The following is a 14,561-nucleotide window of genomic DNA, read 5'->3' as shown; positions in this document are numbered from 1 at the left end:
GGGAGCGGTTAGTTCGGCGTCACAGCAACGTCACTAAGCGGCCACCCAATCAAAGTGGCGGAGATGAGCGGGACGAAACATCCCACCCACCTCCTTCCTGGATGCAGGTAAGGTGAGGTTGCTCGTTCCTGCGGTTTCACACATAGCGATGTGTGCTGCTGCAGGAACGACGAATAACATCGTACCTGCAGCAGTAACGATAATTGGGAATAGGGGGGCATGTCACTGATGAGCGATTTTGCATGTTTTTGCGACGATTCAAAATCTCTCATAGGTGTCACATGCAACGACATCGCTAATGCGGCCGGATGTGCGTCACAAATTCCGTGACCCCAACGACATCGCTTTAGCGACGTCGTAGCATGTAAAAATGCCTTAAGTCTGGTTAAAGTTCTTTTGACCTTTAGGCCACATTCACACATACATGTGAGTATTACCATCAGATAGAAATAGACATTTTTCTCCGGCATTGTCCTAGTTGCTTACATTTTGTTGCCTTCCATTTTTTCCACTTAGGAGATGTGTTTTCTTCTTAGTCAATAGAAATATCCCTGGAAGAAGAAATGGTTTTATTTTCAAATTTATGACCAAGCAACAGATTTGTGAGAAACAGACACAAATCAGAAGGATTCATATGATTTGCCCACTTGTTTCATGGATCACCATTGACTTGTATGACCGAATCTGAATGACAAACACGGATCAGAATTATGTTATGTGCTCAGTCTCACGAATATCACAGTTGGATTTTCCCAAATGTGTGAAAACATTCAACTCTATGGGTCTGTGGGCTGTACAATTTAAAATGAGACATCACAGACATTTCACACGAATATTTGAATGCAGCCTTGGACTGATGGCAAGACACACTGAGGGGATGGTAGTCTGGTTTCTTAGACAATTAAGCAACATTGTAAACCTCTATGTAAAGTTTAGGATTTTATAAATATATGCATGGCTTTGAGTAATTGCAAGAATCTCAATAAAAATGAATACCTACTTGCATTACTCCGTTATGTCACTCCAGAGCAGTGTGTAATTATAAATTTTCATCATGAGTAGAGATGAGCGTGATTACTAACAACTCTTCAGCTTTCATGTCCCAGCAGTCAGTGTAGGAGGATGGAGAATTACATCAGGGCTGACAGCACCGAGAGAGTGTGGCGCCCCTGACCTGGTCAGGCACCACTGAGTACTGCACCCATGCTGGGGACAGTACAAAACAGGTAATCCAGAAGGCTGACCGAGGTGTGTGACTACACAGGCGCATAGTGATCAGGTCTCACACATTTACCTTTGAGAGGACCCCTGGGGATCCCAGGAGGGGGCGAAGCCTCCATCTCCACTCGAGGGGTGTGGTAGAGAGCCTGGTTGCTAGGTGACGTAGGCAAGAACAGGAGAGGAGGGAAGAGTGAGCCGAAGACAGTTGAGTGGTGAAGTTCAGGGAGGGCAGAAGCAGACCCTGTAGCTCTACACAATTCTGACAACGTACGCGCAGTGACTACCGACGGGGGAGAACGGTCACCTGGGAGTGCTGCCCGAAATCCACCCACGACTAAAGAGAGAGCAACGGAGTGGAGAGTAAGGAGACTGTCAGGGAGATACCAGGCCCAAACGGGTAACAGGTCCCAGTGCAGGGATAGATCCACTTGTCCTTTGCCAAACCTGCATGAGGGGGCACTTTACACCCCCAAGACTACACCACAGAGTCCGCAGCCACGTAGCCAAAGTGAGGGCCCATAGCTCACAGGAGGCAAGCAGCCGGAGTGACCTGGTCCAGGCTACAAGCAAACGGGCCAAAAAGAAGGGGAGAGAGGCACCAGCAACTTCCCTGGGTGACCCCAGCAGGGCTTCAAGCAGGGGTTACCCCAAAACACAACGGGCTAAGGAAGGCGAGTTGGTAGCCACCCTCACCAGTCAGCCTGAAGGACACCTGGTTCCAGCCTGGTTCATCCCAGCTACGCCCGGGTTACTCACCCTGCCACGATCAGTGAGTAAAACCCCTGAAAGACATCCTGCTTGTGCGTGTGAGTCATTCTGCGACTTGTAGTTCCACACACCTACACGGGACCCTGGGGCATGCCTCACTCTCAGGAGGCTATTACAACTGACTGCACCTACTATCAGCCCCAGGCACCCCTAACCTGCAGTGGCGGTCTCCACTGACCGCAATTCTGAGAGTGGCGTCACGACAATCAAAATAGAGGATTTCCTACCTGTGACAAGATCCAGCCGCGTGGAGTCCCTGAAGGTAATGCACCGCTGCACCGACACCGAACCTCGGGGCCCCACACATCTGGCGTCACGAACAGGATAAGGACTAGACCTGTTCAGACAGGTGACCATGTGCCTGGGCGGTCCGCTTGGAAAATTGGAAGCGCCGCCATATTGCCACCATGAAAAGCGCGCTGAAAAACAACAGCAGCCCGCGCTGGGAGAAGTTACCGCCCACGAAGAGGTGTGGCTACCCAGAGATCCCCTGAAGGGTCCTGGCCTCGCAAGTGATGAGAGCGGAGGCGTTCAGAGACGTCGGGAAAGAAAGGGAGCCAGAAGCCTGCTACTAGAAGAAGGAGACGCAGAGGAAATGGCGTCTGAACGCAGAGACCCAGAACCAGGCTCCGCTGCCTGGTGGTATCGGGAACTTGCCCAGTTTTGCGACCAACTGGAGGCCAGGGTCGTATGGCAGATCAGCGAGGGACGCACGGAGCTTCTGGAGATGGCTGCAGCGGTTCAGGCCTATGAGAGGGGAACCGCACGACGAGTGCCAGACCGAGCGGCGACGACTCAGACCCCGATGATGTTACCGATGGGTGAGTCCTGTGTTGCCCCTGTCAGCGCAAGTGCCCCGACCCCTGCGGCCATGCCCGCGGTCCCTGGGGAGATGCCCGGCGCGGCGACGCTGAATCAGGCCGCAGCCACGCCAGGTGCGGCCCGCCGAGCCCAGGCCGCCGCAACGATGCCCAGCCCGGCCCGCACAGATCCCATCGCAGCTACGACGCCAATCCAGGCCGCCGCAGCGATGCCCTGCTCGGCCCGCCAAGACCAGGCCGCTGCCACGCCAGGCTCGACCCGCCAAGACCAGGCCGCTGCCACGCCAGGCTCGGCCCGCCAAGACAAGACTGTACAATTATTTACCCCGGCCTGCCAGGTCAGAGCAGACACCGCTCCCCAGCCCAAGGAAGTCCCTGCTAGGAAGTCCCTGCTGGGGGAGGACCCCGAATACTGGAAGCTGAAGGCTGATCTAGAGGCCCACTTCCCAAAAGAGATGGTGGACCGGTATCTGCTCCCTCCGCATACTGACAGGAAGACTCCTGCAACATTCATGCCAAAGGGTCCCCCGCCCTGGCCTGCTGATGAAAATCCATCCCTAGCGCTGCCACAAGAGGAGTGCCCAGAAGAACTAAGGGGGAGGGGAGGCCAGGAAGTTGAGAAGCTGACCCCAGAGCCATCAGCAGTGGATGCAGCACCAGTCCAAGAGCCAGAGATGCTGCCGTACTCCCGCTGGGATGAAGAGGGCCCGACATCCTCCGCTGAGGAAGATTTGTCCAGATACCTCACCTGGGAGCCTGCAAGCGGTGAGATGGCAGTCAGGCAGGACCTAGCCCGCAGGACACGGCGCCGCAGCAGTATAAGGGATCCACCTGCACAGCAGTCTCCCGAGGAGAAGGACGAGGTCACGGCCAGAGACTTAGAGGAAAAGCGGTCCTTGAGAAGAGCCAAATCGCAGGTCAGAGGTCCACTTTGTCGAGGAGTTGTAGAAGACTTCAGTCTAAGGTCTGGATATGGCTTTATAGTAGCACCTGGTGTAAAAGAGGGCATCTTTGTGAACAGAAGGGATGTGAGAGCACATTTACCTAGAGGACATCCAGGAAGAAACCTACAGATAGGAGACTCAGTAGAATTCACCAAACACCAAGGAGAACGCGGATGGTACGCACTAGATGTCACACCCTGCCCCAGAAATCCCTACAGTAAACCTGCTATCTCAACAACAGAAGATGAAGATACAGAAAAAGAAACAGACGACAGAAACATAGAAAATGTCAGGTGCCAAAGCCCAATAGGCAAAAGCCCTGGTGGAACGGAGTAGAGAAAAGTAAAGAAAACTACAGCAGTTTGAAGTTTGCAACGTTCAAGTTTAAGCACGTGCCCACATGAACTTGTGTGAGAAACCCTTTTGCACTTTAACCCATGAACCTTAAGGCTATGAACTGGCTATAGCCACAAACTTTCGCAGTGTTTATAGTTACCCCAGAGGTACAACCACTACCAGGGAGCACGCCTGTTTATGGGGCCTGGCTCTCCACCACAAAGAGGGTACCTGGTCAGCACCAACTGTGGAGGCCGCCTCTACATCCTGCCAGAAGAGGCTGAAGGCGCGGCTCCGCCAGGCCAGGTATACCCTGAAACCACCAGACCATGAAAGCCGCCTCTACATCCTGCCAGAAGTGGCTGAAGGCGCAGCCAACGGGAGAGGCAGATGGGAAGAAAGGTCTGGGGAAGCTGATGGCCCAGACCTGGTTACCAAAAGAAACCGGTGACCTGCCGCCTGAGAGGGTTTAGGGTGGGTTAACGGACTTGTGGGTGGAGGGTGGTGATGTATGGTACCTGATGGTTTTAAAACGTTTTACCATGTTTTACTGTTTTATGCATTTTAAAATGTTGTCTTGCAGCCCGAGGACGTGCTGGTGATAACTAAGGGGGAATGTGGCGCCCCTGACCTGGTCAGGCACCACTGAGTACTGCACCCATGCTGGGGACAGTACAAAACAGGTAATCCAGAAGGCTGACCGAGGTGTGTGACTACACAGGCGCATAGTGATCAGGTCTCACACATTTACCTTTGAGAGGACCCCTGGGGATCCCAGGAGGGGGCGAAGCCTCCATCTCCACTCGAGGGGTGTGGTAGAGAGCCTGGTTGCTAGGTGACGTAGGCAAGAACAGGAGAGGAGGGAAGAGTGAGCCGAAGACAGTTGAGTGGTGAAGTTCAGGGAGGGCAGAAGCAGACCCTGTAGCTCTACACAATTCTGACAACGTACGCGCAGTGACTACCGACGGGGGAGAACGGTCACCTGGGAGTGCTGCCCGAAATCCACCCACGACTAAAGAGAGAGCAACGGAGTGGAGAGTAAGGAGACTGTCAGGGAGATACCAGGCCCAAACGGGTAACAGGTCCCAGTGCAGGGATAGATCCACTTGTCCTTTGCCAAACCTGCATGAGGGGGCACTTTACACCCCCAAGACTACACCACAGAGTCCGCAGCCACGTAGCCAAAGTGAGGGCCCATAGCTCACAGGAGGCAAGCAGCCGGAGTGACAAAAAGAAGGGGAGAGAGGCACCAGCAACTTCCCTGGGCGACCCCAGCAGGTCTTCAAGCAGGGGTTACCCCAAAACACAACGGGCTAAGGAAGGCGAGTTGGTAGCCACCCTCACCAGTCAGCCTGAAGGACACCTGGTTCCAGCCTGGTTCATCCCAGCTACGCCCGGGTTACTCACCCTGCCACGATCAGTGAGTAAAACCCCTGAAAGACATCCTGCTTGTGCGTGTGAGTCATTCTGCGACTTGTAGTTCCACACACCTACACGGGACCCTGGGGCATGCCTCACTCTCAGGAGGCTATTACAACTGACTGCACCTACTATCAGCCCCAGGCACCCCTAACCTGCAGTGGCGGTCTCCACTGACCGCAATTCTGAGAGTGGCGTCACGACAATCAAAATAGAGGATTTCCTACCTGTGACAAGATCCAGCCGCGTGGAGTCCCTGAAGGTAATGCACCGCTGCACCGACACCGAACCTCGGGGCCCCACAAGAGGAGAGCTACAGCTGCAGATATGTTTGTAATGAGACAAAGCTCGGCTCTGCTGTCCTATTCCTCCCTCACAGTGACTGCTGTGAGATGAAAGCTGACAGTGTATGTACTCCCATTCAGCTCTGCTCCAGCCATTTTGTAATCACACTCAGCTTTGCAGTGAGATCAGTGAGGTGACTGTCATTATGTGTCTCACACACAGAAAGTCTGTTCTAAGCTACGGTGACGGCATGTTCTTTTTTTTTTTTTTTACCTCTGGATGTCGCTGCTTGCCTAAGATTGGTTAACAACATACAGGAGAAGTACATTCACCAGAGACAAATCTTTGGTAGTGACCTGTTGGGCTAATCATAAATTATAAGCAAACCTTTACAAGCTAATATGCCCAGTACAGGCAGATGAAATTAAAAAAATGAAAGAATTTTAAAACTAAAAAAAAAATAGTCAGCCCTGCAGCCACTATTCCAATATGAGGCCAGTTTAACATGAAAGGTCCTGTTTAAGGAGTTTAGAAAAGGTCCTTGTTTGTATAATACTTCTCCACTAATGGCTGTAATAAGTAAAACTGAAGAGTTATTTCAATGATTGACTTTTTCTCCAGGAAGGGCTGAGGGTATCAGACTCTTGCAAGCTGATCAGTGGGTTTCATGGGCTGATGATGAAATGCAGATTGCAAACTGGATTTCTGGAAAAAGTGACATAAAGAAGAAAGCGGTGAGATTATGACTATGATGACTGTTAAATTGCGTGACTATACAACTGCTAATTAAAAATAAATGGAATGCTTCTGCTTCTCATAATAGGCTTTTGGAGAGTTCTCAAGACCTGAACCCCCCCACCAAGTATAGTAGTAGTAGGGGCTGCAAAATATCAAAAATTTTGTCATAGATGAGTTAAAGATGACCTTTCACCAAATCTTTCATGCTGAATAGTTTCTGCCAAAGGGAATAGCATTTTTTTTTCTTTTTTTATGGGGGTGTGTTACACGTCGTGGCTCTCTTGTTGCAAGGAATGAGGTGGTCCCCCATTCCTTGTCGGCCACAAGCCCTACTGCTCAGCAGCACCAAAGGTCTGGGAGACTGTGCAGTCTGCAGGAGTTGCCTACTCAGAGACACAGTAGAAGGGTAACACCTAGTGGTTCTCCCCTTGCAGGGAATGGAGCGGTCTCCCATCCCTTGCCTGCCACAAGCTCTCCTGCTCAGCATCATGGAGGCTCTGGGAAGTTGCGCAGTGTGCAAAGAATAGATGCTCAGGGAAGCAGCAAGACTTCCCATGTCTCTGCACATTGTGAAACCGGGGATCCCGCCTTTATGACCCAGAGGCAGGAGGATGAGCATGTGCTCCACGTGACGTCTTCTGATTCGCTCACTGATATCACACGGCCCCATGACGAGGCTGGTGATGTGCTGAATCCTGACTGGCTGGGCCAGGACGTCACGAACCCTGATTGAGTCACGCCCGTCTCGCGCCCGCCCTTGGGTGGAGCTACACCTCCTTAAAAGCTCCCCCTGCCATCATGGCGGTGCGCGACCGTCCTTCTATGTTTGGATGTCTGGCAGCGTGCTGCCACGCCACTGTACAGACGTCATTGTCTTTCGTGGGCTTTGCCCTTGCTGCTCAGGCAGCACCTGGTTTGCAGGCCGTGTTCCTGCCTTGCTGCTCCGGCAGTATCTCCTTCAACAGGCCGTGTTCCTGTCCCAGGTGAGCTCCTCGAGTCTCAACCGGACTCACCTGGTTATTGAAAGCACACGTGCGTGGGCACCTCTGTGCTACCCTTGTGCCATATCCTGTGACTCCCGCTGGCACACGTGCGTAGGCACCTCTGTGCGTCCCCGTGCAACAGGTACACCGTACGAGAAGCCCCGAGCCATACAACCCTCACGGGTTAGGGCGGACCGGTGTACATAGATCGTCTGTGACGTTCCAGACGATCACTAGTAGCAACCCGCTCACTCTTTCCTGACCATAGCAGCGGTCCCTTACACCGCACAGTGGACCTTGACCGGTGGAAGCTGTCCATTTCCCATCTTGGCACGCTTCCCCGGGTCCCCCTCGTAACATTACGGTCGCGCCAAAGGTCTGGCTATGGCGGAAGAGCAGCAGCAGTTGCTGCGTTATGTGCAGCAGTTGGAGTCACGATTGGCAGCAGTGGAGCGGTCTTCCCTCGATAAGGCTGCTCTAGCAACAGTCGCCACCCAAGCGGCTACTCAGGCTGTGGAATTGAGCGGAAAGTCGCCTCGCCTTGCGCTCCCAGAGCGCTTCAACGGGGACAGCTCCGAGTGCCGTGGTTTCATAAACCAGGTTACCACCTACTTGGAGATGTCCGCCACTCTTTATGCTACTGAGAAGGCGAAAGTAGCATTCGTCCAGTCCCTGCTCACAGGGAGAGCGCTAAAATGGTCCACGCCGTTGTGGGAGCGCGGAGATCGGGTGGTGAATCACCTTCCAGTTTATCTTGAGGCCATGAGAAAGGTGTTCCTCGGGCCTCAAGTCACCCACGACTCCGCGCTGCGACTCCTACGCCTTCGGCAAAAGTCCACTTCAGTCGGGGACTTTGCGGTGCAGTACAGGACACTCACCGCAGAGCTGGACTGGCCAGATAAAGTCCTTGTCCCTGTGTTCTGGGAGGGTCTGGCAGGGTTCGTCAAAGACGCACTGGCCACGCGTGATGTGCCGACCACCTTAGAGGCCTTGATATGGCTTGCTTCTCGCATAGACATCCGCCACGCGGAGCGGAGGCTCGAGGTCTCTTCAGCACCCACGTCTACCTGGCCTACAGAGCCTCTGACTCTCCTTCCCCACCAGACCAGTCTCCCAGCCAGTTCTGTTGATGACTCTGTGGAGCCCATGGAAGTCTCCAAGGTGGTCTCCTCTACCACAGGCTCTCGGCCGCCGGTCGTTTGCTTTGCCTGTGGGCAGAGGGGACATGTAGCTACCCGATGTTCAAAACCATCGGAAAAGATACAAAGTCTGGTTTCCATCAGAGGAGGAACCCTAGACGCTGCCTCTCCTTCTAAATTAACCCTCAGCGCCCAGTTGCAGTTCGGCACCACTGTCTTCCCTGCCCTGGCTTGTTTAGACACTGGCGCTGACGGCAATTTCATTTCAGCCTCCCTGGCAACTAGGTACTCTGTTCCCCTGGTCCTGTTGCCTAAACCAATCAGTGTCCAGGTAGTCAACGGGTCCCTACTTGCCAAACCCATTACCCAGATCACCGTCCCTCTCAGGATGGATGTATCACCAGGCCACCATGAGCAGGTGTCCTTTCTGGTGCTTCCAGAAGGGACGGATGAGATCCTACTAGGACTCCCCTGGTTGAAACGGCATGCTCCGATACTCAACTGGACAACAGGGGAGATCTCGTCCTGGGCAGGGTCATGTAAAGAACACCTCGGGACCACCGGGTCACCCACTCCCCTAGACCTGGTGCCACCTGGCCAGACCCTCGTTCCCCCTAGGTTACGGAATGATGTACTTTCCTGGGACCATACCTCCAAGGTCGTGGGCCTCTTCAGGTCCAAAAGGACCAGAGTTCTAGAGGCCAGGCATGATTAGTGGCCGACGGCCGACTCCTCGTCCGACAACCCTGAAGTAGCGAGGTTGGTTAAAACAAAAATCGTTCAGGGCAAGAGGTACTTCCTCGTGGAGTGGGTCGGAGCATAGGTCCTGGGAATTGGAGGAGCATGTCCACGCCCCAGGTTTGGTGGCGGCCTTCAGGCGCAGGCGAGGGGGGGGGCCCTAGACGGGGGGGTAATGTTACACGTCGTGGCTCTCTTGTTGCAAGGAATGAGGTGGTCCCCCATTCCTTGTCGGCCACGAGCCCTACTGCTCAGCAGCACCAAAGGTCTGGGAGACTGTGCAGTCTGCAGGAGTTGCCTTCTCAGAGACACAGCAGAAGGGTGACACCTAGTGGTTCTCCCCTTGCAGGGAATGGAGCGGTCTCCCATCCCTTGCCTGCCACGAGCTCTCCTGCTCAGCATCATGGAGGCTCTGGGAAGTTGCGCAGTGTGCAAAGAATAGATGCTCAGGGAAGCAGCAAGACTTCCCATGTCTCTGCACATTGTGAAACCGGGGATCCCGCCTTTATGACCCAGAGGCAGGAGGATGAGCATGTGCTCCACGTGACGTCTTCTGATTCGCTCACTGATATCACACGGCCCCATGACGAGGCTGGTGATGTGCTGAATCCTGACTGGCTGGGCCAGGACGTCACGAACCCTGATTGAGTCACGCCCGTCTCGCGCCCGCCCTTGGGTGGAGCTACACCTCCTTAAAAGCTCCCCCTGCCATCATGGCGGTGCGCGACCGTCCTTCTATGTTTGGATGTCTGGCAGCGTGCTGCCACGCCACTGTACAGACGTCATTGTCTTTCGTGGGCTTTGCCCTTGCTGCTCAGGCAGCACCTGGTTTGCAGGCCGTGTTCCTGCCTTGCTGCTCCGGCAGTATCTCCTTCAACAGGCCGTGTTCCTGTCCCAAGTGAGCTCCTCGAGTCTCCACCGGACTCACTTGGTTATTGAAAGCACACGTGCGTGGGCACCTCTGTGCTACCCTCGTGCCATATCCTGTGACTCCCGCTGGCACACGTGCATAGGCACCTCTGTGCGTCCCCGTGCAACAGGTACACCGTACGAGAAGCCCCGAGCCATACAACCCTCACGGGTTAGGCGGACCGGTGTACATAGATCGTCTGTGACGTTCCAGACGATCACTAGTAGCAACCCGCTCACTCTTTCCTGACCATAGCAGCGGTCCCTTACACCGCACAGTGGACCTTGACCGGTGGAAGCTGTCCATTTCCCATCTTGGCACGCTTCCCCGGGTCCCCCTCGTAACAGGGTGTGTACTTCTTTCCCTTTTATGATGATGACCAATCATAAAAGAGAGCAACGTTCACAGGAAAGATAAACACATCCCCACCATAGATCAGGGCAAGTTTCTCAATGTGTGAGATACAGCCATGATTTCCTGGTCTAACCTCCTTGATGATTAGAAATCACAGATGACAAACACCTTTCAGAGAATGTCTCTGAGGAGGGGAGAGGCAGAGCAGCTGAGTTTAGCGGTGTCAGATTACAAACACTTCTATCAGCTCTCCCCCTCTCCCAACAGTGTCTCCTCTTCTGTACTACCTCTTCCCCACATTGCCCATCTGGCGATGAGAGCACAAAGTGTCAGTATCACACTTCTATCTGTTGTGCTCAATTTGTAATAGCTGTGCAGTAAGAGAAGAGAAGGCTGGCATTACATCTTAAATTGGAGTATTCTAGAACAGGTAGGTTACTCCTGTGTGTGATATAATGACATATTTGATCTCCCTGCAGATAGAGTACAAGTTGCTTGAGCGCAGCAGATATACAGTCGTATGGAAAAGTTTGGGCACCCCTATTAATGTTAAGCTTTTTTTCTTTATAACAATTTGGGTTTTTGCAACAGCTATTTCAGTTTCATATATCTAATAACTGCTGGACTGAGTAATATTTCTGTATTGAAATGAGGTTTATTGTACTAACAGAAAATATGCAATCCGTATTTAAACAAAATTTGACCGGTGCAAAAGTATGGGCACCCTTATCAATTTCTTGATTTGAACACTCCTAACTACTTTTTACTGACTTACTAAAGCACTAAATTGGTTTTGTAACCTCATTGAGCTTTGAACTTCATAGGCAGATGTATCCAATCATGAGAAAAGGTATTTAAGGTGGCCACTTGCCAGTTGTTCTCCTATTTGAATCTCCTATGAAGAATGGCATCATGGGCTCCTCAAAACAACTCTCAAATGATCTGAAAACAAAGATTATTCAACATAGTTGTTCAGGGGAAGGATACAAAAAGTTGTGTCAGAGATTTAAACTGTCAGTTTCCACTGTGAGGAACATAGTAAGGAAATGGAAGAACACAGGTACAGTTCTTGTTAAGCCCAGAAGTGGCAGGCCAAGAAAAATATCAGAAAGGCAGAGAAGAAGAATGGTAAGAACAGTCAAGGACAATCCACAGACCACCTCCAAAGACCTGCAGCTTCATCTTGCTGCAGATGGTGTCAATGTGCATCGGTCAACAATACAGCGCACTTTGCACAAGGAGAAGCTGTATGGGAGAGTGATGCGAAAGAAGCCGTTTCTGCAAGCACGCCACAAACAGAGTTGCCTGAGGTATGCAAAAGCACATTTGGACAAGCCAGTTACATTTTGGAAGATGGTCCTGTGGACTGATGAAGCAAAGATTAAGTTGTTTGGTCATACAAAAAGGCGTTATGCATGGAGGCAAATAAACACGGCATTCCAAGAAAAGCACTTGCTACCCACAGTAAAATTTGGTGGAGGTTCCATCGTGCTTTGGGGCTGTGTGGCCAATGTCGGCATCGGGAATCTTGTTAAAGTTGAAGGTCGCATGGATTCGACTCAGTATCAGCAGATTCTTGACAATAGTGTGCAAGAATCAGCGACGAAGTTGAAGTTACGCAGGGGATGGATATTTCAGCAAGACAATGATCCAAAACACCGTTCCAAATCTACTCGGGCATTCATGCAGAGGAACAATTACAATGTTCTGGAATGGCCATCCCAGTCCCCAGACCTGAATATCATTGAACATCTGTGGGATGATTTGAAGCATGCTGTCCATGTCGGCGACCATCAAACTTAACTGAGCTGGAATTGTTTTGTAAACAGGAATGGTCAAATATACCTTCAACCAGGATCCAGGAACTCCTTAAAAGCTACAGGAAGCGACTAGAGGCTGTTATTTTTGCAAAAGGAGGATTTACAAAATATTAATGTCACTTTTATGTTGAGGTGCCTATACTTTTGCACCGGTCAAATTTTGTTTAAATGTGGATTACACATTTTCTGTTAGTACAATAAATCCATCAGTTATTAGATACATGAAACTGAAATAACTGTTGCAAAAACCCAATTATAAAGAATAAAGGTGAACATTAATAGGGGTGCCCAAACTTTTTCATATGACTGTAAGTGTGATTACTGACACACTCAGTACTCAGGAGAGCCAATAGAAAGGTTTGTAAAGTGACAAGCTAAACTCACCTGCACTGCCTCTCCCCTCACACTGACTTATGCAGGAGGTTGGACCAGGAGAACAGTGCTGTCTGTCTTTATGCATCTCACATACTGGGAAATCATCTCTAAGCTATGGTAGGGGTATGTTCTTCTTTCTTTTGAGTGTTGCTGCCTGCTTATCATTGGGATATGTCATATAGGGAAAAGCAGTTCACAGCTGTATGATAACACCCCCTTGGACTTATAAAGAAATTAACTTATGTGTCAAATAGCTTGATTGCTATTATCTCTGAAATGGAGAAACAAAATTAAAAGAAAAAAAAATGTAAAAAATGTTTTATTCCGCTCTGGAGCTATTACATCAATGTTATTAGCCTGAAGATATGTTGTTAATCTAATGGTTAGTAGCAATCTAAACCTGTGCATCTACTGCATTTAAAGCCAGGTTACTGGAAGGAAATGAGCTTTATTCCTTCCCGCAATCAAAGCAGCGCCATTCACCACTGAGCACATAAAAAGTGGCTTCTGTAAGCACACCCCAGAACTGATTGACAGCAGGCTCTGCAGTGCATCAGTGCTAAGCCAGCTGTCAGTCAGTACAGGGGTGTGGTTTCAGCTGTCTTTCTCTGTGTACTGAGCAGTTACTGAAAACACGCTGTCTTCGCCCATATGACTGAAATCCGGAGGCTGCCAGGAGGAATAAAGTTAATTTCCTCCTGACACCTGGGCTTGCAGTGCGGCGGCCACATAATTTTAAACCACTATTGACCTTCAAATTAACCCTATATTGTCAGATTAATAGTGTTTTGGGATTTGACATGTTGCCTTTAATAATTGAATCCATTGCTCTGTGGAGGGAGGCAGAAGATGTTCTGTATTAGAAATCATAGCTCTGACAATGTAATATGAAATACATCATCACACAATTAAAGCTAATATTTTATTTTTTAATTATTACATTTTAATAAAAATAGAATAAACAGATAAGACCTGGTTTTAGATATTTATGGTTGTGGTCACTTTAGGTTGTTAAATCTATTGTAGCTGTGGTTACTTAATCTGTTTTTTTTCATCTGAAAAATACTTAATTTGCCATTCAGGTTTTTGGACAACTACCTCGACTTAAGCATGGAGACTTTGTTCTGTATCAGAGCAACGCCATCCTGAGATACCTGGGCCGCATATATGGTGAGAATTCAGTGTCCACTGCACATTGTATTCTAGAGTGTTATATCTGTTATATGTTACTTCATGTTCCACTGCTTAACGTGTTATTAATATTCACAAAGGGCTCAGCGGCAACAACAGTGAGGAGAGTGCACTTATCGACATGGTGAATGATGGCGTAGAGGACTTGAGACAGAAATTTGGATATCTGATCTTCTTTGAATATGTATGTGCAATATGGAATTTACATAAAATGAAATGCCTGTCATAGCAATCAGCAGGGTTACCAAGAGCCAAGCCTTTTCCAATCTAACATTGCTGCACATCCTAGCAAAATGTCACCAATCAATGCCTAACCCGGATATTAAAGACTCTACAAAAGGCTAATACTTGTTTTGCCAGAACCTAGATCTTCAGGATTGTAATACGGACAACAGTACAAAGGAGATTGTATGCTCACTTCTGTTTTACGGTTTTATATGGAAACAATGCTCTGTACTACCATTGTCATGTTCTGAATACTTTCTTGGTGCTGTATATGTGACATCCAGTATAGTCAGA

General features: G+C 50.2%; 1 protein-coding gene across 1 annotated transcript in view; it reads left to right on the top strand.

Moving 5' to 3' along the window:
- The window catches only part of LOC142312723 (glutathione S-transferase P 1-like), a 116,368-nt gene that overhangs the window by 82,087 nt on the left and 19,720 nt on the right, over nt 1-14,561 (top strand). Inside the window, exons 2-4 of the mRNA XM_075351712.1 lie at nt 6,416-6,528; nt 13,934-14,021; nt 14,123-14,226. Coding sequence (XP_075207827.1) covers nt 6,416-6,528; nt 13,934-14,021; nt 14,123-14,226 — 305 coding nt within the window. The remainder of the gene's footprint in view (nt 1-6,415; nt 6,529-13,933; nt 14,022-14,122; nt 14,227-14,561) is intronic.

The sequence above is a fragment of the Anomaloglossus baeobatrachus genome, chromosome 5, assembly GCF_048569485.1.
Source record: "Anomaloglossus baeobatrachus isolate aAnoBae1 chromosome 5, aAnoBae1.hap1, whole genome shotgun sequence".
Taxonomy (NCBI): domain Eukaryota; kingdom Metazoa; phylum Chordata; class Amphibia; order Anura; family Aromobatidae; genus Anomaloglossus; species Anomaloglossus baeobatrachus.
This window is presented reverse-complemented; position numbering and strand designations above follow the sequence as displayed.